The sequence below is a fragment of the Gossypium arboreum genome, chromosome 13 (genome assembly GCF_025698485.1).
Source record: "Gossypium arboreum isolate Shixiya-1 chromosome 13, ASM2569848v2, whole genome shotgun sequence".
NCBI classification, from domain to species: domain Eukaryota; kingdom Viridiplantae; phylum Streptophyta; class Magnoliopsida; order Malvales; family Malvaceae; genus Gossypium; species Gossypium arboreum.
In genome coordinates, this window is record NC_069082.1 from 126,893,822 (window position 1) to 126,919,580 (window position 25,759).

The 25,759-nt window shown below is 33.0% G+C and overlaps 3 protein-coding genes, 1 long non-coding RNA gene and 1 other non-coding gene across 5 annotated transcripts; 4 read left to right on the forward strand and 1 right to left on the reverse strand.

The window, feature by feature from the left end:
- Positions 1 to 235: 235 nt before the first annotated feature.
- LOC128286442 (uncharacterized) lies at positions 236 to 1,270 on the reverse strand. The gene is made up of 2 exons (XR_008277001.1): positions 1,126 to 1,270; positions 236 to 505 (listed from the first exon to the last, which is right to left on the reverse strand). It is a non-coding gene; the product is annotated as an uncharacterized LOC128286442 (long non-coding RNA).
- Positions 1,271 to 6,941: 5,671 nt separating this feature from the next.
- Positions 6,942 to 10,053, forward strand: LOC108465261 (inosine-5'-monophosphate dehydrogenase 2). The gene is made up of 5 exons (XM_017765582.2): positions 6,942 to 7,455; positions 7,560 to 8,146; positions 8,907 to 9,086; positions 9,415 to 9,672; positions 9,776 to 10,053. Exons 1-5 carry the CDS (start codon positions 7,074 to 7,076, stop codon positions 9,845 to 9,847), a joined length of 1,479 nt encoding a protein of 492 aa, XP_017621071.1. The 5' UTR covers positions 6,942 to 7,073; the 3' UTR covers positions 9,848 to 10,053.
- A 656-nt stretch (positions 10,054 to 10,709) lies between these two features.
- On the forward strand, positions 10,710 to 16,918 carry LOC108465257 (eukaryotic translation initiation factor-like). Its single transcript, XM_017765579.2, has 9 exons — positions 10,710 to 11,219; positions 12,608 to 12,679; positions 12,879 to 12,974; positions 13,127 to 13,351; positions 13,870 to 13,967; positions 14,528 to 14,615; positions 14,782 to 15,132; positions 15,221 to 15,463; positions 15,574 to 16,918. The coding sequence occupies exons 1-9, from the start codon at positions 11,031 to 11,033 to the stop codon at positions 16,621 to 16,623; spliced, it is 2,412 nt and encodes an 803-aa protein (XP_017621068.1). The 5' UTR covers positions 10,710 to 11,030; the 3' UTR covers positions 16,624 to 16,918.
- On the forward strand, positions 11,645 to 11,766 carry LOC128287278 (small nucleolar RNA snoR103). Its single transcript, XR_008277975.1, has one exon. It is a non-coding gene; the product is annotated as a small nucleolar RNA snoR103 (small nucleolar RNA).
- A 1,667-nt stretch (positions 16,919 to 18,585) lies between the features above and the next one.
- Positions 18,586 to 23,446, forward strand: LOC108465256 (protein MULTIPOLAR SPINDLE 1). Its single transcript, XM_017765578.2, has 10 exons — positions 18,586 to 18,797; positions 18,876 to 18,933; positions 19,034 to 19,180; positions 19,273 to 19,329; positions 19,597 to 19,676; positions 19,774 to 19,828; positions 21,329 to 21,442; positions 21,634 to 21,826; positions 22,568 to 22,638; positions 23,091 to 23,446. Exons 1-10 carry the CDS (start codon positions 18,636 to 18,638, stop codon positions 23,273 to 23,275), a joined length of 1,122 nt encoding a protein of 373 aa, XP_017621067.1. The 5' UTR covers positions 18,586 to 18,635; the 3' UTR covers positions 23,276 to 23,446.
- The last annotated feature ends 2,313 nt before the right edge of the window (positions 23,447 to 25,759 follow it).

A 25,759-nucleotide genomic window follows, 5' to 3' on the forward strand; every position in this document is an offset into this window, starting at 1 on the left:
ATTAGTTTTGTACAATTTATGGTGAATTTCAAAGTTGAAACAGGGATCCAGAAATCGCTCGACCTGTTTCACTAAAACTCAGATATATCATAAAATATAATACTTTTACCTGTTTTGCTTATTCCATAAGAAAATATACATAATAAGCTTTAATTTCTTATATTATTCATCTTCAAACTATGTTTTACAATTTTAGTGATTTTTCAAAGTTACATCATTTCATTACTTGAATCTGTTTTTAGGTTACTTTCACATTTTTCATAATTTTCATGTGATAATCATCATTCAATCATACATATTAATAAACATGTATATCATCAGCTATTTTCTTAGCTAATCACTGGCAAGTATTTACACATCATTCATTATTCATATTATACCAAAAGTAGCTAAGTTTCTATACATGCCATACCCAAAACAAAACGACTAGTTATACCGAGTTATTTCTTTGATAGTGTGATCGGCCTCCGACATTTCCTTCGATCCCCGAGTGACTAGATAAGTACTATAAGAAGAAGAAAATAAAGAGATTAAGCACTAGGCTTAGTAAGCTTACAAGCAAATAAATCACAACATTCAACATAATGGATAATTATGCATAATATCATCTAACATCATAAATTTCTTTACTTCTCAATTTCTATCTTATTCTTTATTCCCTTACCTTCTTTCTTACCTGACCTTTCCTTTTTCATAAGTATAATCTACTTTTCCTTTGCTGTTAATTCACTGTAATTTAACTCGTATCCTGACCCGTTGAACCACTCGGAATACTAAGGATACTAGGGCCGTTCCTGTCTATCAATATCCTGCCAATGCCATGTCTTTGACATGGACTTACATGAATTATTCCTGTCTCCAATGCCATATATAATATGGACTTACATGGCTCAATCTGTCTCCAAAGCCATATTTCTAATATGGACTTACATGGCTCATTTCGTTCGTCTGTCAACCCTAATATCCTAACATTCTTAGGGTTCAACCGGGCTTTCTAACACTTTTCCTCTGTCACTTCACCTTAAATTCGACTTTAAATATTTTCATAACATAAATATATAAATGCTGAAATTCACAATAATAATGTAAAATAAAAGAATATTGCATTTATTTCTGTAAACTTACCTTGATACAAAATGTGACTAAACCTTACACTTTAGTCCTTTACTTTTTCTTTTCCTCGTTCTTCTTTGGATTCTTGATATGGTGCAAAAATATGAAAAACCAGCATAGGAGACCTATTACGGTGTTTCTGGCTGAGAAAGATGAAGAAAATGTCTAGATTTTCAATCACATCATTTTTTTAACTATTAACTTTTATGCTAATTCCAATTTTGTCCCTTGTTCACATTGTTTTCTTGCTTATTTCATACCCAAACCGTCCAGCCATTAACCTTTGGGTCTAATTGCTCTTTAAATCCATCTTTTTAAATACTTAAGCTATTTACTCACAATTTAATAAATTTTGAGTTATTTTCAGTTTAGTCCTTTTTAATTAATTAGCTATCCAAACATCAAAATTTTCTAACGAAACTTTAATACTAACTCAATGACACTTCATGAATATTTATAAAAATATTTATAGCTCGATTTTCAAATTCGAGGTCTCGATACCTCGCTTTTTGACCCGTCGACCTAATAAATTATTTTAATTCACTAATTTCACCATTTCACAAATTCTTCTAAATTCTTACTTGACTCATAAATATTAAGTTACTATCTTGTTCAATCTTATTTGTCCGATTTAGTGATCTGAAATCACCATTTTTGACACCACTGAAAATTAGGCCGTTACATTCTACCTCGGATTTGTGGTTTCGCAACCACTGTTCCATTTAGGCCCTATTTCGGGATGTTACAGATAAAATTATAGATACTAAATTCTTAATTTGTGAATTGTACATAAACTAATGGCATATTTAATCAGCTCCTAATTTATTTATCTATGCTATATATATCATGCATTTAACTTAATTGAATAATGACTAAAATATTATTAATTAATAAATTAAGTTATATTATTTTAAGAATATTTTACTTATTTATATTTTTATATAAAAAAGAAAAATTGCATGTGTAAACATATTTAAACTTAGGACATAATAATTTTCGCAAATTTTATTTAATCATCTTAATTGAAGTCTCGTTTGTTTGAGATTATAAATTATGATAATATCGGCCTTCCTTAACCTATAAATAGGAAGATAATGTACTTCAGCGCATTCAAACTATTGCTCTCTTATATTGGCAATAATACTCATTCCAATACAGTTATGACTCAATCGGCAATTTTAGAGCAATTAAATATAATATATATCTTTTTTAAAATATATATTTTCATGAAAATATATTAATTAAATAAATTTTGATTGCTATAAATATTAACTTGAAATTTATTTCCACTAACATATAGTTTTATTTGGGATATAAAGTGTAGATTTTTATTTTTATTTTTTTGAAAATAGCAAATAGCTAATACTTTATTACTGTGGGAAAAATTCAAACGGTTACAGGCCTAGTAACCAGAAACTAACAGCTGTAAACAAAACATAGGGTACCTAAACGATACATTTAAAAGCTAAACAAAAGAAAGAAAAACCATTAAATCAACAGTACGAAATGAGCCGACAGAAAATAAAAAGCGCAGGCCTGAATCCCTTTCTCACTTTTGCTTGAAAAATCCCTCTTTTTCAGCCAAATGAGAGACCATTCTTCTTCTAATATCAATCTATGAAATCTCCGTCTCTGTTAACAACTCGAGCTCTTCGGGCCAATCCCTTGCCAACCCATCCGGACTCTGATTCACCATTCAACGACCGTTAGCATCTCGATTTCTCTCGCAATCTACCAGTTCAACCACCTCGATCGGTGCCTCCTCTATCCAGTATTGGGGGCTTTCGTATTGTCTTCCTACTCGCGCCATTCCATGAGTCGCGTTGTTAGCCTCCCTGGGTATATATTTGAAGCTCAGACTTTTGAATCTACAGGTTCTCCCTTTTATTTCTCTAATTAAACTACTTATGTTCGACAGGTCATCATCAGGGGATTTAAGTTTGCGTATGACAATCAACGCGTCTCCTTCCACCACAACGTCTTGGAAGCCCATTTCCTCTGCCATAATGACTGCTTGTAGACACGCTCTTGCCTCCGCCATAACTGGCTCTAGAACATTCTTCCATGGAAAGTGTAGATTTTTAAAATTATATAAATAATCGGCTAACACAAGGGATATGAAATGTGAATAATTTATTTAATTGATTTTAAAATTTAAATTTTCAATAATAAAATAATAAATTTAGAATTTTCAATAATGAGATAAATAAATATAATTAAATTGTATGCATTATTTTAGTTTATACCGTTTCTTTTTTACCTTGACCAATATTTAAAAAGATTTTTTGTGACCAAAATAAAAGTGACCTAAAAGTTGAGTGACCAAAATAAAATTATAAACATGATATGATACATACAATCAATCGCTCTTAGAGATTAACCTTTAAATGACTAAAATGAAAGTGTCTTAAAATTTGAGTAATGAAATTGTAAATGAGTGACCTTTATATATAATTTAATTAAAATAAATTGAATTAAAAATGCATGTAAAATAATTACTCCCATTGTTCCAATTAATATTTAGTTTGTTGCCCCGCAACATTCATAACAGTACCCATTCGGTCAGAAAGAACCTTGCCCTTAAGGTTTTAATCAGGGAAAACATGTAGTTTGTGACTCTGATCTTCCCAAATAGCAGCTGACTCCGGAAAGGCTTTCCACTGGACAAGCCATTGTTCCACAAGCTAATCATTTCATACAATCATTATTCAATCTCAAACAATTTGTCCCTAATACGAGCCTACGAGGCCCTAAACATGCTTTGAGAGTGGGTTAGGACTAAACCGATAACTTATAAAACTTTCACAAACATTGAAATTTTTCTCAAAATAGGGGATACACGCCTGTGTGGCCAGGTCGTATGTCTCACACGGCCGCAAGACACACCTATGTCTTAGGCTGTGTAGACATTCAAAATGGGAGTACATGGTCGTGTCTCAGCCCATGTCTAACCCTGTGTAACTCTCTGACTTGGGTGACACTATAACACCCTAACCTGTATCCGTCACCGGAATAAAGTTACGAGGCATTACTGAATAATTCACCTCATTCACATGCATTTATACATTCCTACTCAAAATCCATTCAAAACATTCACAATGTCCCTTGTAAGGCTCTACGAGACCTTAAAACATGCTTAGAAGTGGTTCAGGACTAAACCGATAACATTTGCAAACTTTGAGAAACTTAGAAAATTTTCAAACTTTTAAGAGTCACATGCCTGTGTGAACAGACCGTGTGCCTCACACGGCTACCAAACACGCCCGTATCACAGGCCGTGTGAAAACAGGGCATACATACTAACTTACACCACACGGCCGAAGACACGTTCGTGTGCCATGGTCATTGGAAAATTAAATTAGAGAGGTTACTGACTTGGTCACACGGCCGGCCACACGCCCATGTGCCAGCCCGTGTGCCATACACCACCAATAGACACGCCCGTGTGTCTAGGCCGTGCTAAACCTATAGGGTATACTAACTTAATTCGAAAGGGTACCCTAAGGGACACACGGCCGTGCAGCAGGACCGTGTGTCGTACACGGCTGAGACACACGCTCGTGTCTCTGCCCATGTGGATAAAAATAGGCCATTTGTAAAGCCAATTTGCCACCATTTTCTCATGTACACAAAGTAACCAAATTGGTACCATTTTAAATCATATATAGGCAGTTAAAACATGCCAATTCATACACATATTATGCCATCTATCCACAACCATTTCAACTACTCAATTCTATATTCAAAACATACCAAATCATTATGCTAAAATCACCAAACTCAAATAACTTTTAAATGTATTTCTTTATCATTTTATCATTTTATCATTTATTCTATGTTTTCAAACATACCATTTCATCATCTCAAAACCAAACCACAACATGCCATCTTTCAAACCTTAATACATCAACTCTACTAATTAACCAAATGAACAACCATTTGGCTATATCAACAACTATGGCAAACATACCAAAACAAGCCAATATATAAGGTATTATATACATCACATATATCATTTATCAAACATATAATTTAAGCCAACTTAAATGGCCATACACACCAACATTTACAAGCCAAATTTCATGGCTAAAATCATAACTCAAAACATACCAAGATGACACTAGCCTATACATGCCATATACCATATATACAAAGCTTCAAAAGTACCAACAAAATGATCGATAGTGTAATGATGTTTCCTGACGATCCCCAAGTCCAAGCTAGTTTCGATAATCTATAAAACATAGTCAGATAACACACAGTAAGCTTCATAGCTTAGTAAGCTCGTAAGTGATTAACTCAATTCATCAAATAAATGTAATTCAACCATTTTTACATTACCAAATCAAAATCGCATTAACTACAAACCTTTCTCATGTTTCAAAACATGATCCAATATAATCTTATTAAACTTTCTCAATGTAATATTCGAAAAGGTTCGGTCCCATACGTACTTGTACCACCTCGTACTAACCTATTTCTCAAATACATCATTCATTACGCGTTGAACTATTGGGAATAGTAGTCGGATACTCAATATCTCAATCGATAAGTACCTATACCATGGCCCGTAGCCAAACCAAGGTATCACTCACACCTGAAGTGCCGATCTCATGGCCCGAAGCCAACACCATAGCCAAATGACATGTTATTAGCGTCTTAACTATTCCTAAGGTTTAACTGAGCTTTTACACCTCTCGTTTCTATCATCAAATTCATTCATAGAGTCGTTTTCACTATTCAATACTATCCGTAATCTCGTAATCACAGTTTATGAAAATTTAACATGTATATATAATGAATTTACCACATACGAACTTACCTCGTACTTGGAAAGGACGAATCGGATCGATTACTCGATAACCTTCGATTTTCCCCAATCTAAATCTGAATTCTTTCTTTATTGATCTATATATATTCAAAATTAACCCATTTAATCACCAACTCAATCAATTTCATTCACAAACACATAATTAAGCCAATTTGCATTTTGGCCCTAAACTTTCACATTTCTTACAATTTAGTCCTTATATTACAAATACACAAAATTACATAATATCTAAATATTTCATGCTTGGCCGAATTACTCTTAAGCCCCTAGCAGCCCATATTTATCAATATTTCACATATTTAGCCCTTCAATTTGTAAATTTCACAATTTAATCATTTTTTGACATTTTTGTCAAAAATCGCTTTACAAAACATTAAAATCTATCAACAATTACTCAGTTTCCATCATCAAACATTCAAGAGCTCAAGCATTCATCAATGACACTTCACAAAATTATCATCAAATTTGAAAATTAAAACACGGGCTAGCTAGTACTCAAAGCAACGATTACAAAAACATAAAAATCATAAAAAACCAATCAAAATCATACCTTAATCAAGGATTAAAGGTGCTGAATACCTAAAGCTTCAATAGCTTCTTTCTTTTCTCTATTTTCAGTCAAAGAAGATGAACAAATGAACATCATTTGTTTTGTTTTAATTTTATTAACTTAATTACCAAATTACAAAATTAACCTTAATAAAATAAATCAATGATTCACATATTATAAAGTAAACCGGTTATTTATACTAAAATTTTCATCTATTTATTTATTTAAACATTCATGCACTAAACTTTAACTGTAAAGATGAATAAAAGTTTTAACAAAAAATTATTTTACTCTTTAATTTAATATTTCTATTAGATAATCACAATAAAAATAAATGGAATAAATTTTAACATAAAAATAAAATTTTTAAAAAATATCATTTTACTCTTTAATTTATTTTTTAATCGAGAAAGGAAAGTATAATCTGCCTTCTTTATACTTTACGGAATCTTTTGCTACAATTCAAAATCCTTTGGGCATTACTTAAACCCCTCCTCCATTAAACCATTCGAACGTAAGCCTCATTCATCCATTCCGACATAAACCCTAATCCCCAAAACCAAAAAGCAAGCAATCAACATGGAGGACGGCTTCCCAGCCTCAAAAACATTCAACCAAGGTTACTCATTGACATACGATGACGTTATCCTCCTCCCTCATTACATTGACTTCCCCACCGATGCGGTCTCTTTATCTACCAGTCTCTCTCGCAATGTCCCACTCTCTATCCCTTGTGTTGCTTCCCCTATGGACACTGTCTCCGAAGCTCACATGGCTGCTTCAATGGCTGCCCTCGGTGGTATCGCTATTGTTCATTACAACTGTACTTCTTCTCAACAAGCTTCCATTATCCGTTCCGCTAAGGCACTTCGTGTTCCTATTACTCCCTCTGTTTCATTTGCTTCTCCTGTAGATGGTTTACCTGCTTATCATGGAAGATATGTTTTTATTACTGAATCAGGTAAATTGGAAACTAATTAGCATCCTTGTTGGGTTAAATTCTCTACTTTTTTTTTTTTTTTTCTGTTTTGGGGTTTTTAATGTTTGTGTAATTTTTACAAACAGGTGGTCTGCCATCCAAGTTATTGGGTTATCTTTCGTCGTCTGATTGTGAGAATTTGAAAGATAAACCAGTAAAAATATTTGATTACAAGAGGGATTGTAAGAGTGTGGAGTATGTTAATTGGGATTGTGATTTGGGAAAGATTGAGACTCTTTTAGATGAAAAAGACAGTGATTTCGTTGTGTTGGAAAGGGATGGTGAGGCGGTCAATGTGGTGATCAAAGAAGATGTAGAAAGGCTAAAGGGGTACCCGAAATTAGGGGCGGGAACAGTAGGAGCTGATGGGGAATGGATGGTGGGTGCAGCTATAGGGACAAGAGAGTCGGATAAGGAGAGGTTGGAGCACTTAGTGAAGGCAGGGGCTAATGTGGTGGTCTTGGATAGCTCTCAGGGTAATTCTATATATCAGATTGAGATGATTAAGTTCATTAAAAAGACATATCCTCAATTGGATGTGATTGGTGGGAATGTGGTGACTACGGCACAAGCACAGAATTTGATTCAAGCTGGTGTAGATGGATTAAGAGTTGGGATGGGGTCTGGGTCCATTTGCACCACACAAGAGGTTTGTGCTGTTGGACGAGGACAGGTAAAAAAAATAGAAACTTTTATTTCATGTGTTCTCTTCAATAGTTCATGATGATAGTTTGATAACTTTGTGCATGTTCTTTCGTATGAATGTTCTTCACTTTTCAGATTTATGTTCGGGATAGTTTCAAGTCTTCAAAGCATTTGTTTTTTTGCCTATCAATATTATCTTTGGTAGTTTATAGAGAAAAATAAATTGGAATGATATGCAAGATGGTCTTTTGTAGGAAAAATGAGTTCCATGGATTTAAATAGTAGCTACAAGGTGATGTTACAGTTGCAATTTTCAGGTTTTATTACGATCTGACGGGATAGTGATTGATATGTCTACAATGGCGATAAATGTGCTTCAACCAAAAAAAAATACGTCTGCAAATGTTATTTAAATCTCTAAATGGAGTGATCATTAGTGGAGATTTATGATTCTTATCCAGTGGAAAACACGCATTTAAATAAAAGATAGTAGACTTATTTATATTATATCGTATTTTATGTGTGATATATGCTGAGATTACCTATCATTATCTCATTGGATGGACTGTTTATATATGTATAAATAAACATACTACTATTTTTGTTTCACAATTAAGAGTTTTATTAGGTGTTTGTAGTGCATATAACTACGTCTATCATGAATCATCTATGCAGAAACTAATACCAGCTGACATTGTTAAAGAATTAATTGAAAATATCATTTTACTGGACTATATCTTTCATTATAAGTTGCCAAATTTATTTTCTTTGTTTTTGCTACCTCTCAGGCAACAGCCGTTTACAAGGTGTCATCTATTGCGGCACAGCATGGTGTGCCTGTTATTGCTGATGGTGGCATTTCAAACTCTGGACATATTGTCAAGGCTTTGGTTTTGGGGGCATCTACTGTGATGATGGGAAGCTTTTTAGCTGGAAGCACCGAGGCTCCTGGAGCTTATGAGTATAAGGTATGATACTGCGTTTGTTTTCTGTAGCTTTAGGCATTATAGTATAAATTATGGTGCACTGCTCACCAGACAGGAGTTAGTGAGAGTCTGATTCTTTCAGATGTAAGTCTTATCCAATGACAACTTTTCTGCTTTACTTTTGGTTCTTCTTTCATTGCCTTATGTAGTTTCATTGCTTTAGTCATCACTTGTTTCGCATATAACACTCACTCTTTTCTACAAACACAAACACAAACACAAAGAAACATATATATGTATATATATATGCATTTCACATTTAATTTAAATCAATCCTTTTCTGCAAACCCTCATGTTTTCTTTTTATTAGAATGGTCAACGTGTCAAAAAATATCGTGGCATGGGCTCCCTAGAAGCAATGACTAAGGGAAGTGATCAAAGATATTTGGGTGATACCGCGAAGTTGAAGATCGCACAAGGGGTTGTTGGAGCGGTCACGGATAAAGGCTCTGTACTAAAATTTATACCTTACACAATGCAAGCAGTCAAGCAAGGATTCCAAGATCTCGGTGCTTCCTCTCTACCGTCTGCACATGAACTCTTGAGATCAGGCACACTGAGGTTTGAGGTATGATTAATCTCCTTTATAAGATCCCATTTTTTTTTTCTGGTTTGTGATTTGATTATTGGTGCTTATGGTACACTATCATGTTGTCCTGAAACTGGAACAGGTTCGAACCGGTGCAGCACAAGCCGAAGGTGGAGTGCATGGTTTGGTTTCTTATGAAAAGAAATCGTTTTGAGATTTTCCCTCAATTGTGCCATGTTGTTGATGGCATTCTGGTTTTCCATCTGACATTTATAGAAACTTGGTTGATCTGTTACCCTTTTGGGGCTAAGGTTGTTTACATGTACACTTTTATTAGTAATGCTTTGAGTTAATTTTTATGAAATTCTTAAACTACTATTAATAATACGACTTAATATGTTTTTTTATGGGATAATATAATTTTTGGCCTTGAATTTGGCAACTAGGTTAGTTTCGTTACCTGAATTTTTTTTTTTAGTTAACTTTGGTACTTGAACTTGATAACTAGTCTATTTTGATTATTGAACTTAAAAAATATAAAAGTTTGATGAGATTCTCTAAGATTATGTCAAATTATTACTTGAAAATTTAAAATTTATATAAACTTTTGGGCGGGAAAGTGAGATAATCTTAGAGTGTTACTTAATATGTTTTAATAATTTTTCTTAAAAACTAGAAATGTAAAACGTTAAACTTAAGCATTTTCGGTTAACACTTGAATTCAATCTTTAATTAAAGAAGTTTTAAAAGATTTTTTATTAACATTTATATATTTTATAATTGAATTTAAATAATAATTTTTCCATTCCATTAATAACCTAATTTGAAACAAATTTATTTTGTCTGAGTCGGATCCACCTACCAGTAGGACACGTGTCTCGATTTTCAACAATCCTGTTATAATTTGGAATCTGTAATTTCTCAAAACTACAATCAATTTCCTTTAAAAATAAAAATAGAAGTTACAATTAATAAAAAGGAAGGGCAAAGTTGTCAGTCAAAGCCAACGAAAAATTCCAGTAAAAATTATGACGTAATCTCCAGTTCATAAATAAAAATATATTCATCTATTTATTAATGACCAAAAAAAATTAAAAAAAAAAACAAGGGTTTGTTTTTCGATCTCTAGTACCGTCCTCACATATACGCCCCTCTCTTCTTTTCTTTGCTCTCCCGCAGAAGAGAGAGAAACTCTCACCTTCAATCTCCTTTCTCTCTCTAGAACCCCCCCTAAAAGATTCCATTTTTTTACATTTAAAAAACTTAAATTTTCTCCCTCTTTTTTTTTTTTTTAATCTTTCATATATTCAGATTCAGCGTTTTTACGTATCGCTGAGTTATTTGTTCTTTTTTGAATCGGTCGGCACAGATTGAATCTCACGTGATAAGATCTAGGTATGCAGCAAGGTGATCAAACGGTGTTGAGTTTAAGACCTGGTGGTGGTCGAGGGAACAGACTTTTTGGTGGTCCTTCGTCATCTTCGGCGTCATCATCATCCTCGTCTTCTTCATTAGCATTTGGTTCCTTTTCTTCTGATCTTCCTCTATTTCGTTCCCATGGCGGTGGCGGTGCTTCTTCTCTTAAGGTTCAATATTTTTATCCCTTTTGATCTAGTCTTTTTGATTTGTGAGTGATTGCTAGGAATTCTTTTTATATGTAATTATTAGCGCAGCAGCTGTTAGGGATTGAATCCCTAGCTGGTAGATTTGATTTGATTATTTTTATTGTTGATTCTAACATTGTTTTTATTGCAGTAGAGGTCCTCTTAATTAACAACTTGGTTTTGATGAATTCTATTTGATGTTGACTAATTAAAGCCTATAGAGTTAGGTAATAGGTATTGCATTAGAACTTCAAAAGAGAAAGAATGTGATTTAGCTCTAATAGGAACCCTGGTATTAGCTGAATTGTTTTTAATACTTGAGTAATTAAAGAATATAGAGTTAAATATTACATTGTATCTTTAAAGAGGAAGAATTTAATTAGCTTTGTCTTAATTCTTGGTGGGTCACTTAGTATGTGTACTTACTGTAAATATTGACAAAGGAAAAAAAAATATGTAGGCTTTAGGTAGGGCTTTAAGTTGGTACTGAATCAGTTCCTGATTACTCACAAAGGACCTACAACTACAAAAATAGAAAGGATCTTTTATGTTTTTAAACAAATATAGGTGTTCTATTGATCAAAAATTAAATAATTTGTCCTAGTTGTGGGTCAGTATTCTTAGCTGTGTTTCAATGGTTGTATATAGAAGATGTTTTTGTCAAGGTTAACTGGTTTGCATAAGCAGAACTTAAGCATCATATATCTATAATGTATCTCACCTTAAACAGTGCCACCCTACTTAGGTTAAGGTTTCTCTATTTTTGGTTGTTGTGTGAGTTAAAAAGCTCTTTTAAGTTGGTTTAATTGATTATCACGTGTCTGCTTAAGTATAAATAAACAAGTTAATGGTAAATTATTCAGTGAACATGTATACTTAAATGCACGGTCACTCTCGTGGAGTTTCTAAACTCTACTTATGTATAAGATATATATTTGCTACTTAATTACTTATTGATCTCCTAATTGAGAATTGTGGAGTACTAGATGTTGGATCTTGTGAGAACATCCTTATGATACAAAATCTTTAGATTCCAACCGTGTGAGTTCTTATTAACTAAGTCAGATTGAGGACTGTGGAGTACAAAAAGGTTAGGTCTTATGATAACATTCTTATGATACAAAATCTTTAGATTTCAACTTTGTGATATCTTATTTTTTTGTTGTTACTTAATATTTGTGTGGCTTATCCTTTTGGTTTTGTTTGATAAGTAAGTTTTTTTTATAACTGTGTTAGGAGTATGCCTCATAATTTGCACCTTTAGTTTCTTGGTTTATCCTTTAGATTGTTGATATGAATGTTAACATGCTGCTTGTTGAAATACTTTTGGGTGGTAGAATCTGAAGTTATCAATTTCCTTATTGTTGTAGGCTGCAGACTCACGTTTTGAGGGTCGTGAATGTGTGCGGTACACTAGGGACCAACTTCTACAGCTTAGAGAGGTAATTGTACAAACTTTTGCTTAATATATGTCAACTGTGCATCTGCAAACTACTGTTGCATTTTGCTAGAAAACAACACAGAAAAGAACAAATATATGCTTTTTATTTGCATGCAAGATGTTCATTGTTGTTAGCATTCTGTTTCAATTATATTGAGTTGATAATGCTATATCTGATTATGCTTCTCACTTTCTCTTAGGCTGTAAAAGTTGCTGATGAGATTCTTAAAATCAAACAAGATTTTGAAGTGGAGCTCTTCGGTGAAGATAAAAGCTGGAGTCGTGGAGAAAGCAATGTAGACTCCTAAGTGCTCTTTACTTTTTTACTTTTCAAACTTATCCTAACAGCAATTAGCTGCCCTGATGAAGTTCTTTTATTTTCAAATAAATTTGTCAAGCAGTCATTCTTTGTTAACACTTGTTTCTCCATTCTCTGTACTTTTGCTAGCCTCCAAATTATAGTCAGAACCGCTACTCTGAACCTGACAACCGTGATTGGTTTAGCCGTTCAGCACAGTTTCCTCTGGCTGGAGAGGAAAGGTCCCGGGAATCGCTTCGGGGTAGAGATTTGGGGAACCGGTTCGACTCCAGACAACAAGAAGCTAATAAATTTAATCGCCAAGAACAATTCAACCCTCAATTTTCAAGGGCACAAAACTCTTCTAGCCAAGGGGTAAGATAAAAAACTTCAATTAAGGTTTCCTGTGTCTTCAACTATTTATTTTTTGTGTTGGGCGAGTATTTGAAGCATCTTGTGGCTTATTCCTTGGTCATAAAACTTTTATTAATGAGCTTTGATTAGGCATCAGTGCTGGAATCAATAGTTCCACTCTATTTAAGGTTGTAACCTGTTGGTATTTATATCAATTTGAGAGTAATGGTTCAATAAGTTGCACACCTAAATGATTGGTCTGAATTTTCTTTAAATTTGTTTGACATGTAATGATGAATTGTTCAACAGCATTAGTAGCCTTGCATATGGGATTGTTTTTTTTTTTTTTTTGTTTATTTATTTCCATCGTATATTAGTTAGGAAGCATATAAGTTGCTTAGCTTTGGCATCAGTCCTATTGATATTTTTTTTCATGATGATAATATATTAGCGTTGTATTTATTCCTATTTATCGCTGCAGCTAGCTATGTATATCATTTTTCTTTGGCATTACCATTGGGTTTTCTTTGTTGAATCAGGGAGGATCTACTCCAGCTTTGGTTAAGGCTGAGGTTCCATGGTCGGCTAAAAGGGGAAATCTTTCGGAGAAAGATCGTGTACTAAAGAGTGTTAAAGGGTAAATATGTTAGAATTATGTTTATGTTACTTGCATCGTATATGGTAAAATTAGGTTTTTCTCCGATATTTAGGTTTTCTCATCATATATGTATATCTAATATCTGTTGAAAACACATAAAAAAGACCTTGCACTTGTTTATGTCATCCAGGATCTGGTTTTAGGGTGCCATAATAATCTATGTAGCAAAATCATGTAGTAGAAACATAATTTTCTTCCTTAATAAGTTAATAGAAGCTAGGCATTTCTGTGAGCTTACAACAATAGCATTTCTCAAGGTCTACCCGAGTTCTTCAGAGTTTAATGTCTTTTTTATATTTTTTGGTAATAGAACTTTTAGTTCTGGAAGCAGCTGAATATGAGATGCTTTCAGGATGAAAAAATTTCATGGTGGTAAAAGATGCGAATGTAGCATTTGATTCCCTTGTTAGCCTTGACTTTATTGCCAACTAGCAAAAGTGGTTTCATTTTTTTTGAATATGCGTGATAAGAAGAGGCAAGCCTTCTTTTGTTGCATTATTAAATTAACCTTGAACTTAATGGGTGTGTTTTCTGTGTAGGATATTGAACAAGCTGACTCCTGAGAAGTATGATCTTCTGAAGGGCCAACTTATTGATTCTGGTATCACATCAGCTGATATCTTGAAGGTTATTATTTCTACATTTCTGTTTTATTTTTTGACATGATCACACCTTTTTCTGTATGTATATGGATGTATATGCACGCATGTACATTTTATGTATATTGTGTTCTTATATTGTTACTGCTGGATGTAAGATGAAATCATTGATGGTATCTATGGTGTCTTTACAGGATGTTATTTCTCTAATATTTGAGAAGGCTGTTCTGGAACCGACGTTTTGCCCTATGTATTCTCTCTTATGTTCTGATCTTAATGATAAGCTGCCCTCATTCCCATCTGATGAACCTGGTGGAAAAGATATTACATTTAAGCGAGTCCTCTTGAATAACTGCCAGGAGGCATTTGAAGGAGCTGACAAGCTTAGGGAAGAAGTGAGGCTTATGACTGCCCCTGAGCAAGAGATGGATCGTAGAGATAAAGAAAGGATGGCCAAGCTCCGCACTTTGGGTAATATTCGTTTAATTGGCGAGCTTCTGAAGCAGAAAATGGTGCCTGAGAAGATAGTCCATCACATTGTACAGGTGATTGCCGCTACTTCTTTTTCAGCCATGGAAATTGGAAATTTCAGTAAGTCATGCTAAATAATTTTTTTCCTTTGGTGCCAAACAGGAACTTTTGGGCCATGACAGTAGAGCTTGCCCTGCAGAGGAGAATGTTGAGGCCATTTGTCAGTTCTTCAACACTATTGGTAAGCAACTTGATGAGAGCCCAAAATCGCGGCGAATAAATGATACATACTTCAGCAGATTGAAGGAATTGACTACAAATCCTCAGCTTGCTCCAAGGTTGAGATTTATGGTTCGTGATGTTCTTGATCTTCGTGCAAACAAATGGGTTCCCAGACGGGAGGAGGTGGGTCATAATGCTATCATTTGGGTTTGATTAGATAGATGGGTCCTGTTGGCATGCCCATGTGAATGGGCTTTGATATTGACATTTTCTTTGTGTATGGATTCCTGCAGGTGAAAGCCAAAACAATTACGGAAATTCATTCTGAGGCTGAAAAGAATCTTGGGCTGCGTCCAGGTGCTACTGCAAGTATTAGAAATAGTCGTGTTGTTCCAGTTGGTCCTGTGAGTCCTGGTCCTGGGGGTTTTCCTATCACCCGCCCTGGTACTGGAGGTTTGATGCCTGGGATGCCTGGAATGCCAGGAACCCGGAGAATGCCTGGTATGCCTGGAATGGACAGTGATAATTGGGAAGTTCCTAGGGGTCGGTCAATGCCGAGGGGTGATGCACAAAGCATGCCTGTAGGGCGTGGCCAGTCACCTTCAATCCATAAATCTTCAATGAATCCAAGGCTGTTGCCTCAAGGTAGTGGTGACCTTATGAGCGGCAGGACAAGTGCCCTATTGCAGGGAAGTTCAACCCCTCCTGCTTGGCAATCCAACACTAGTTTGGGTGCCGAGCCTATGGCACAACCTTCTGTTTCTGCTAAACCTGTGCCTGTGGCTGCTGTCTCTCCAATTGTGGAGAAATCTCTGCCCCCAGCTGCAATACTAAATCCAGATGATCTTCAGAGAAAAATACGAGCGCTTTTGGATGAGTATTTCATCGTTAGGCTGCTTGATGAAGCTTTGCTGTGCGTGGAGGAACTAAAATCTCCATCACACCACCCTGAGGTTGTGAAAGAAGCGATTTCAATTGCCTTGGACAAAAGCCCACCATGCGTCGAGCCAGTCTGGAAACTTCTTGAATACTTGTTTTCCAAGAAAGTTTTTGCTGCAAGAGACATCGCGACCGGATGCCTCCTCTACGGTGCCTTGCTGGATGACATTGCCATTGACTTACCGAAAGCACCAAATAATTTTGGAGAAATAATCGGGAGACTCATTTTGGCTGGGGGACTAGATTTTAAAGTGGTGAAGGAAATCCTTAAGAAAATGGAGGATAACTTTTATCAGAAAGCTGTATTCGATGCAGCAACGAAGACCATTAGCTTGAATCCATCTGGGCAAGGCCTGCTCGATGCATCAGCCTCCGAGGTGGAGGCCTGTCAGAATCTATTCTAAGTTTTGCATGCTTATTATTGTTGTTCTGTATCGGCAAGGACTTGTATTATTTGATAAAGTTGCAGCTGCCAAGGACAGGTAAAATTTTCTCGAGTTGTATAATTTCTTTTTCAAGGTCATCACCAGCAGTGTGTTTATTGAGAAAAAAAAAACAAAAAAAAACAAAGTTTAGTACCATGGATTTGCCTTGCCTACAATCATCATCAAGATGTCATTTATACTAATTTTGATACAATGTTCTTGCACTTTCTTAAGTGTAAAAGCCTTTAATTAATAATAATAGTAGAATTTAAAATGTTTGTTTCCTTTTCTGTTGAACAAAATCAGATTGTTGGCTAAAGATTCTATGATGCATCCAACTTCTATTTATTATTTATTTTTTGCTTGAATATTAACCTTTTAAGGGATATGATTAGAGGTGAGTGTTCGATTAAATTGAGTAAAAAATTTTTAATTTAATTGAGTTGACGTTTTTTATTTTATATTCTATTTTGATTTAAATTTTTTTGAAATTGAGTGATTTAAATCAAATGAAATTATTTGGATTAAATTATATCACAAGACCTTTTCACCTTTGCTCAAACATTCACACAAGTAACAGAACAAAGTGTCATTATGGCCCAAACATTCACACAAGTAACAGAACAAAGTGAGTCATTCGTATCGAAATGAACATAAATGAATTTTGATGAGATATTATAACTTTCTTCTCTTCAAGGGTCTTTTAACATCCAAATCAAATTTAATCTTAAGATAATTTTTGAACCCTGATTTAACTGTTTCATGTCATACTCCAAAAAACACCTAATAAAATTCCCCAGTTGTTTTGGCATGATCATTGAAAAGAAATCTGGAGGCAAGTCATAAATTTGAATCCGGAAAGTTGAGAAAATTAAAGGGATTTGTATGAGATCTTTATTATTCTCTAACTAACAGATAGCCAATAAGTAATTGTTGAATGTCCATGGAGTCCAGCAATCACCTGCTTAACATCCATTTCATGAAAGAATTTGAGTAAATATCTCCTCTCACTCAAATTCGAGATCTGAACACCTCTAGTGCATGCCACAAATTCGTTATTGTATTCCTCATGACAAAAAAAATGAACAACACTGGTTGTTAAGAAACATTCTATCAAACAGTACTCATACGTCGATTTTTGCAACTTTGAATCTATCGGCAAAAGCAATGCCCCGTCTTCCCCATCTTCTATATTAAGACCCGCCATCTCTTTCTCCATAGTTGAAACCAAATAGCAATCAATAGATAACCCTTCTCAATATCAAGTATCAAACATACCTAAACGAAGAAACTTTTAAAATGCTATCAAACTTAAAGACAAAAACTTAAAAAACATAAAAGACAATAATATACTATGACAAGTAGACAGAAAAGCGTGCTACAGAGAACAGACTTTTTAATAAAAGGACAATCTATTTAAAAAAATCAATAACCCTAAACTTTTCCACTTGATTAAATTGTATAATTATATTGTGGTCATCGATTTTACTATGTGTAATTATCATTGGTGAATTAAATTCCAGTCAAATTCTTTTCAATTATTAGTCTTTGTACTATATTAAGTTATAGATTTAGCCTCTATATTATTTAATTTGGGGCTAAGTCAGTTTGTTATTTTCATATATTCGTCACAAAATGCTAGTTAACAGATTTGACAATTGTCATTTTGACTCGATCCCGAAATTTTAAACTACGAAATTTGTAGGGACTAGGAATTATCAAATTGGACTAATAGAAAATTTTAATCAAATAGATTTAATTGCTAAAATTTGGGTTAGTCCTGAAATTTTATAATTCAAAAATACATGAGCTAAATTTGATCAAATTAAATTATATAGATTAAATCTAAAACTTATTCATAGTAGAGGGGCTAATATTTAAAATTGACCTTTAAAATTTTCAAGTCTATAAAAATCGATGGAGGGGAAAAAAAACAACCCGAAAAAGGCCAAATCTCCCGCTCTTTTTTGAAATTTGGAGAGAAATCAGAAATGTCCTCCAGTGAACACCAAGCACCATCGGCAGCGACAAATACTTTAAAAGAAGAACCATTAAAGCTAGCCATTGCCATCTCTCTTCTCCGATCAAAGTTTTTGCAGCGCCATCCTCCTCCTCCTTCCCTGTCCGATGACACTCTTAAATGGAAGCGAAAGGTCTCTGTTTCTTTCATTTTCCACTTCCCTCTTGCATTCACCAAATTTATTTTTTAATTTATTTCGATGTAATTTTAGGCGAAGGAGCGAAAGCAAGAGATTCTCAAGCTCAAGGACGATCTCAAGGAAGCCGAAGGTTCTCTTTACAATTTTCTACTCTTTTATTTTTCTCCCTTATGCCTACTTTCAGTTTTATTTGAACTTCTTAAGGTTGAGTTTATGTATGTATTATGTAGAGGCTTCGCAATGTGATCTTTTCCCACAAACTGCTTCTTGCAAGTGTTATTTTTTTGATAATTTGGGGAAACTAAGCCCTAATCGACTTGGAGACGGTTCTGATCGTAGATTCCATGATGTTCTTCGTCGAAGATTTCTCAGACAAGGTTAAATTAACATCATTAGTTAATAATCAGAATCAGCTATGTTCTTCTCAATGCTTGCTTAAAACTTTATGGTTCCATTTTCTGCTTTGCAGTTCGATTGAGAGAGAGAAGGAAAACATGTGGATCATCTCAAAAACGGCGTGCTTTCGGTACATAGGACTATTGAGTGGACTTTTTTTTTTGAATATATTGCACTTTAATCTAGCTCTATGCTTTGAAAGTCAGTGACCCGATCTATGTTTCTTAGCTTTTGAATTCTGGCAACGTGTAGTAGTTATTGATTTGAATACATAGCTTCTGAATTATGGCAACAGGTATGCTATCGATGATTTGACCGTTGCAAAAGTAGTGCCAGTTTATGCATGGACTTTTCTATTGTAGCTGAACTATTAATTGGAGTTCTATTAAAACTACAGGCTTTAGCGATGAAGATCAAGCTGAGCAGCTTAGGGCTTCGGTTGATTTTCTTGTGGAGCTTTGCAGTTCTAGTTCTCCTGTAGAGTGATTTCCCTTTTTCTTCTGGTTTTTGTTCATCACTCTAAGAGATGTAAATCCATAGTTTGATATGTTCTTATTTCATACCTTCCTTATAGGTTCAGGAATCTAAATTCAAAAATTGGTCTCACCAAGCTGTGGATTTCATTTTAGGTAATCATGAAATGGTATCACTATCATTTATTGGAGCTTATGCAATTTGTTTCAGTAGAAATTAATGCGCGATCTGTTTCAATTGTTAAGCTCGATGCACGGACTTCCACGCTATTGCCTTTTTTTTAAGAATCTCGCCATCTAAACATATATATTCAAATTAATTTAGTAAAAATCGCTTCTCTCTCAAATATAATTGCTTTTATAAGTTCAATTTTCAATTAAGATTAAGATATCTCAGCCCCATGGTTGTTTCTTGTTTAGATTACCAATAGCATAGTGAAAAAGTCACAAGATAGTTGGTGAGAATAGCTGTGAGCTAGAGCACTGATGTTGTAGAGATCAACAAAAGGAATATCTAATCTATTTAGATTGTTGCTGCTCCTGGATATGGTGTTTCTTCGAATCCAATAAAACAGGATTAGTTGCAATTAGTGCTTGCCAAATGCCATTTTCATTTTCAGATCGTGGGACAATTATTTGAAAACTCGATTAAGGCAGTCATTTATTTTCTATAAGAAACAGAGTTGGTACAGAGTTGAACCTCTTTGTTTGTTTTCTCTACTTACGGAACTTTTCCTCCATTAGACGTTTGACAATTGGGTGGACTCATCCTGTTCATAGAATATAGGAGATGAAATAAAAGCATAACAAAACTGGAGCATTACCCTGATTACTTGACAGTGCCTTGTCTGCTTACCATATTATACGGTTGAAGTTAACATGGCACATAAGGTTAGTTAATACTGGAGAAGGAAAAGCTTCTATTCCCTTTTAACGTATCTTGTCTTATTCTAAAGTAGGTTATATGCATATCTGATTTTGTCATCACCGATTAATTTATATCTGAGTCAATGGCTCAAAGGCTGCTTTTGGAATAAAGTGTTTTAAAACCAAGTTATTATATGAAACTTTAGAAATAGCAATGGAAAAGGCAGAGGATATAGAAAGGATTGCACATTAAAGATGTTTGAACGTTGGTTAACCTTGAAATCAAATTGAAAAAACAGAATTATAAATTTGTTTTTATGATTTGTGTTTTGTACTAGTTGGAGGATTTGTAGAGGCAGATAGAATATTTGGAAATGAGAATGCACAAAGGTTATTGAGAAATGAGAATCCCTGATCTGACTCAATTGAGCATGGACTCAAGTCACCCAGATTTAGGCCCTCTCTGGATTCTGCAAAGCTCACGTTTCAGTGAGATTGCTCTCTTTTCTTGTGTAAATGAGAAAGGAAGCTAAGAAAACGAAGATTGTTTGTCTGATGTAAACTAGTGGTTGTTCAGCGTTGTTGAGTCTGAAAGGCTGTTTGAGATTTGAAAGTAAATGAATACCCGATGATTTTCATATTCATTGTGTGCTCTTTTCCCTTAGTTTCTACCGACATTTCATCCTTTTGCGTTGTGGGCCTTTTCTTTGCTTACTCTTAACGATTGAAGCTTTCTACTTAACTTATCTGTGTGCTGATTTTTCCTACTCTTTCACGTGTCTTCTTAAGCGGCATTGAAGAATCTGTTATCGATGGGAAAGAACTTGGAATCTGTTGAAGGAGTTGTTAGCAGATTAATCATGTGTTTGGTTAGACAGATGTCTTCTCCATCAAGAAGAGATGGTAAATAGTCCATCGTGGTTGGAACCTACTTATATTTGTTGTAAGTTTGTGATAAATAGAAAAAAATTGGTTCTTGCTTTTATTAGCATCTGTCGATGGTAGAATTCGGATTTTGGGCGTCTTTTTTCTCTTCTTGTCTCCTTTTAAATTTTAACCAGTTATTTATTTTTGTTTTCGACATGCTAATACAGAGGCACATAAAAGTGACACAAATTCCCAGCTGGACATCCAACATTTGCTTCGTAAGCTTGGATGTCAATCATACATTGGACAACGTATAATACTTTCAATTTCTCAAAGAATATCTGTACTGGCAGAAAGTTTACTCTTCTCGGACCCATTTGATGAAACTTTTCCTGCCATGCATGAGTGCATGTTTGTAATGTAAGTATTTCTTGGTTAGCCTATCCAGTTTTTCATGTTTTGCTTTCCTCTAATTCACCTTTGTTTACTGCATCTTGTTAGTTTTAGTTTGGCAAGACAAAATGTTACAATCATTAGTCACAGTTGTCTCGAATTAGGAGATTGGACAATCATGTCTTGACCTCTCTTTCTTTTTCCCTGTCTCCCTCCTTGTACGTGAGGATTTAGCTCTATGTTTTTCCGTTTTTCTTACCATCATGCATGGTGTCTTTGAGAAAATTGCATTATGATTTGTTATATAAACTACAAATTATCCTGGATTTATATGTTACATCTTGGGTTTTTGTTTTGCCTTCTGCATACTGGAATTTGTTCTTACTATTATTCAAATTTAAAGATTTCTCCTGGAATCATTATGGTTGTACTGTATCGAGTTTCTAGCAATGGAGGAGAAGACATGATAGCTCAGAAATTCATTTTGAATCATTAAGTTTGTTTGTCTTAGATATATCATTGATTGCAGATTATTTGTCAAATCTTGGGTTTTTCCTCCATATATCTAGCATGCCATTGGAACAGAATTGTCCTTTTGACTAAAATTTTAAAGACCTGAAATATCATGTACGTTGACTGGAGCTTTGAATGTCCAAGGATCTTTTATGAAATGAAAAGGCTATCTAATACTGTAGGTTTGAATATGCATCTAGACTTCATGTTCAATGACTAGCTCAGTTTTGACCTGTTAATTTCTGTGGGTAACAGGATCCAGCTTATTGAGTTTTTGGTATCGGACTACTTGTTAACCTGGTCAACAAATGAAGACTTCGAAAACAGTAGGCATCACACTCCTTTCTGCACCTGATAATTTAGTTCTTATATATAATATTGTTGCCTCCTACTGATTCACCGCACTTTTCCGATAACGTATCAATTATCACCTCATAATTTAGCTTGTATCGATGTAGTACTTTGCAAATACCAGACATGCAATGGCAGCACTGTAAGCACGAAAAACGTCCTTGACCCTTGCATTTTGCATTTATGTTCATTGCATATGGTACAATTTGCCCCCAAGAGATAAAAAATGGTATATTTAAAACTCGGGGCTATAATAACTCATATTACTTGGATTACATGGATATGATTAATTTTTTTAAGTTTTCCGTGTATTTGAAGGATTCTCGAAGGTTATATCTCCATATCTCCATATAAAGAAGAATCCCAGCAACATGGGTAGTGACCATATTATGAAATGATAAATGACATTGGCAGAGGCATATTGCAGGTGTTTTCGAAGAGTGGGTGACATCACTTCTCCAAGCACGTAAATCTGTTGAAGTTTTAGAAAGCAGAAATGGTCTTTACGTGCAGTATATGGACCGAGTGGTGGGAGAATTGAGTAAACTAATGGGTCAGAGTCCGGCGCTGCTGAAGCTCAATTCAGGTATATTTGATGCCCTTCTCAGTTAGTTTTATATGTGCAACTACAAAAGTCCTTTAGATTCAGCCAATGGGAGTCACATTACTGAAAATAAAAAGCGATTCTTGGGATAGCAATGTGTAAACCGTGCTTAAAAACAGACAACAAATTTATCCAAAAAAAAAATATATATATATAAAGAGAGAACAAGTTTAAAGCAGTTTATTGATCCCTTTGTGTTATTGTTCTTTTATATCTTGATAAATTTAGAATATATATAATAGAAATTATGAGATTTTAATCTGAATTATTATAATATTTTTATTTCAATTTTATCATTTTAATCAAAATATTATTTAATTTTCATATCAATTTTTATAAAATTGTTACATAATTATTTTTATCAACATTGTGAGTATATCATAATTTAATTTATTAGGAATATAGTTTGGCATTGCAGGATTCATCTTCTGCTATTTAAAAAAATGATTTATTAGTTTTATATTTTCATAAAAAATTTTGAAATTTAAAATTGTAGATTAAAAATTTAAGTATTATAAACATTAAAGTGATTACAAAATATTATGTAAAATGTAAAGTTAAATCAAATTTTAGATGAAAAATTTGTCATTTTATTTAAGGTAAGTCAATTATATAAATTTAAAAAGAAAAAGTTGTTAAAAGTTAGATTGTATACATGTTACATTTTTTTATATAAAAACGATTTAATTTATCTATAAAATCTTAATTTTAAAATTTATCTAGAAATATATATAAAATTAAATTTAAAAAATATTATCAAAAGTAACAATTTCGTTAAATTTAAGAGTTTTTATTAAATATGAATACATTTACTTACTACAGATAATTTAATTATAAAATTTGGTTATCTGAACAAAAGTTATAAAAGTAAATAATCTAAATGAATTTAAGAAAATAAAATGAAAAAGAAAAGTGATTGATAAAATCTAAAATAATTTTTACTAGTTTATATAAATATGTAAATATATAAAAAAGAGAATAATAAAATATGTAATTGAGTTATTGTAATGCTATTAAAATTAATTTTTTGAATATAATTTTATTATAGGTTTTATCATATCTATTTTTTTATACAATGCTTATAATTATCTATAGTTCTTCTTCAATCCTTAAATAGGAAGATAATACGCTTTAGTGCATTTGAATTTACGTCCTTCTACATCGACAACAGTGCCGATATTTATTGAGCTAAGACTCAATCAATAAAAAATATATAATTAATTGATAAGCAATAAAAATAACTTAGCTTTTATAAAGAAAATTTTAAAGAATAAAATATATAATAAAAATAGAAATTGTATATATAATATATAAAAAATTTAAAAAACTAAAGGTCTATCTTGAAATAAAAAAAAAATACATGCAATGTTAGGAAAAATCAAGTTAATACAAAATTAAAAGCGTGGTAATTAATACAATATGAAATTAATAAGCTAAAAAATTAAGTAATTTACATATTTTCATGAAACACCTATTTTGACATTGGATTTATTTTAAAAGACTAACATTATCTCTATTTACTCCTAGTTACTCCAAAAATGAAAAGTTAATTTATTTTAATGGTGATAACTCATACTAATAATAAGTAAGAAATATTTTCATAGAAAATGATAATTATAAAATGTTTGTAGCAATTTAAAGTTAAAACTTGTATATAATACCTATAATAAAAAAACTAAAGGTCTATTTAGAAATAAAAGAAAAATTGCATGTAATGTAAAGAAAATAATAGTTAATATAAAAAAAAAAAAAATACATGCATTGCAAAGAAAAATCATGATTAACTCAAAATTAAAAGTTTAGTAATTAATACAATTTAAAATTCATAAGTTCAAATAAAATTTTAAGTACTCTTTTATTTTCATGAAATATCTATTTTGACCCTAGATTTTTTAAATACTAACATTGTCTTTATTTACTCCTATTTACTCTAAAAGGAGTTGATTTTATATTATATATAGAATTAAATAGTCTCCTAGAATGATGTTTTGATTGTATTTGTAAAATTGAGTTCTAAAATTTTGATGATTTTTGTTCAAATTTCATTATTTAAATGATCGTTGGTTTTTACCATGTTTATTTTAATTTAAATCTTATCATGTGTGGGTCTTGATTGAAGAAACTTCAATCATCAATTTATTGTGTTTTGTAATATTTAATTCTAATTCTAATTATTTAAATATGTATTATTTGTATATTGTAATTGTGTCTTAATCAATCACTTTGATTTAATTAGCTTTTTTCAATTTGTTAATGTTAATTAATTTCAATTAACTTTAATTAATTTTTGAATTTAATTGTTTTCAGTTAATCTCAATGAATAATTTTGACCTAATTAAGTTGCAAAATTTTCTAATTGAGTGATTGTGCTTATAAATCTCTTCTTATATTATGCAAAGTATACATGCTTTATTTCTGATTTAATTCCATTGTTTTTTTTGGTTATATTAGATTAGTATTAATTAACAAAAATAAATTGAGATCTTCCAAAT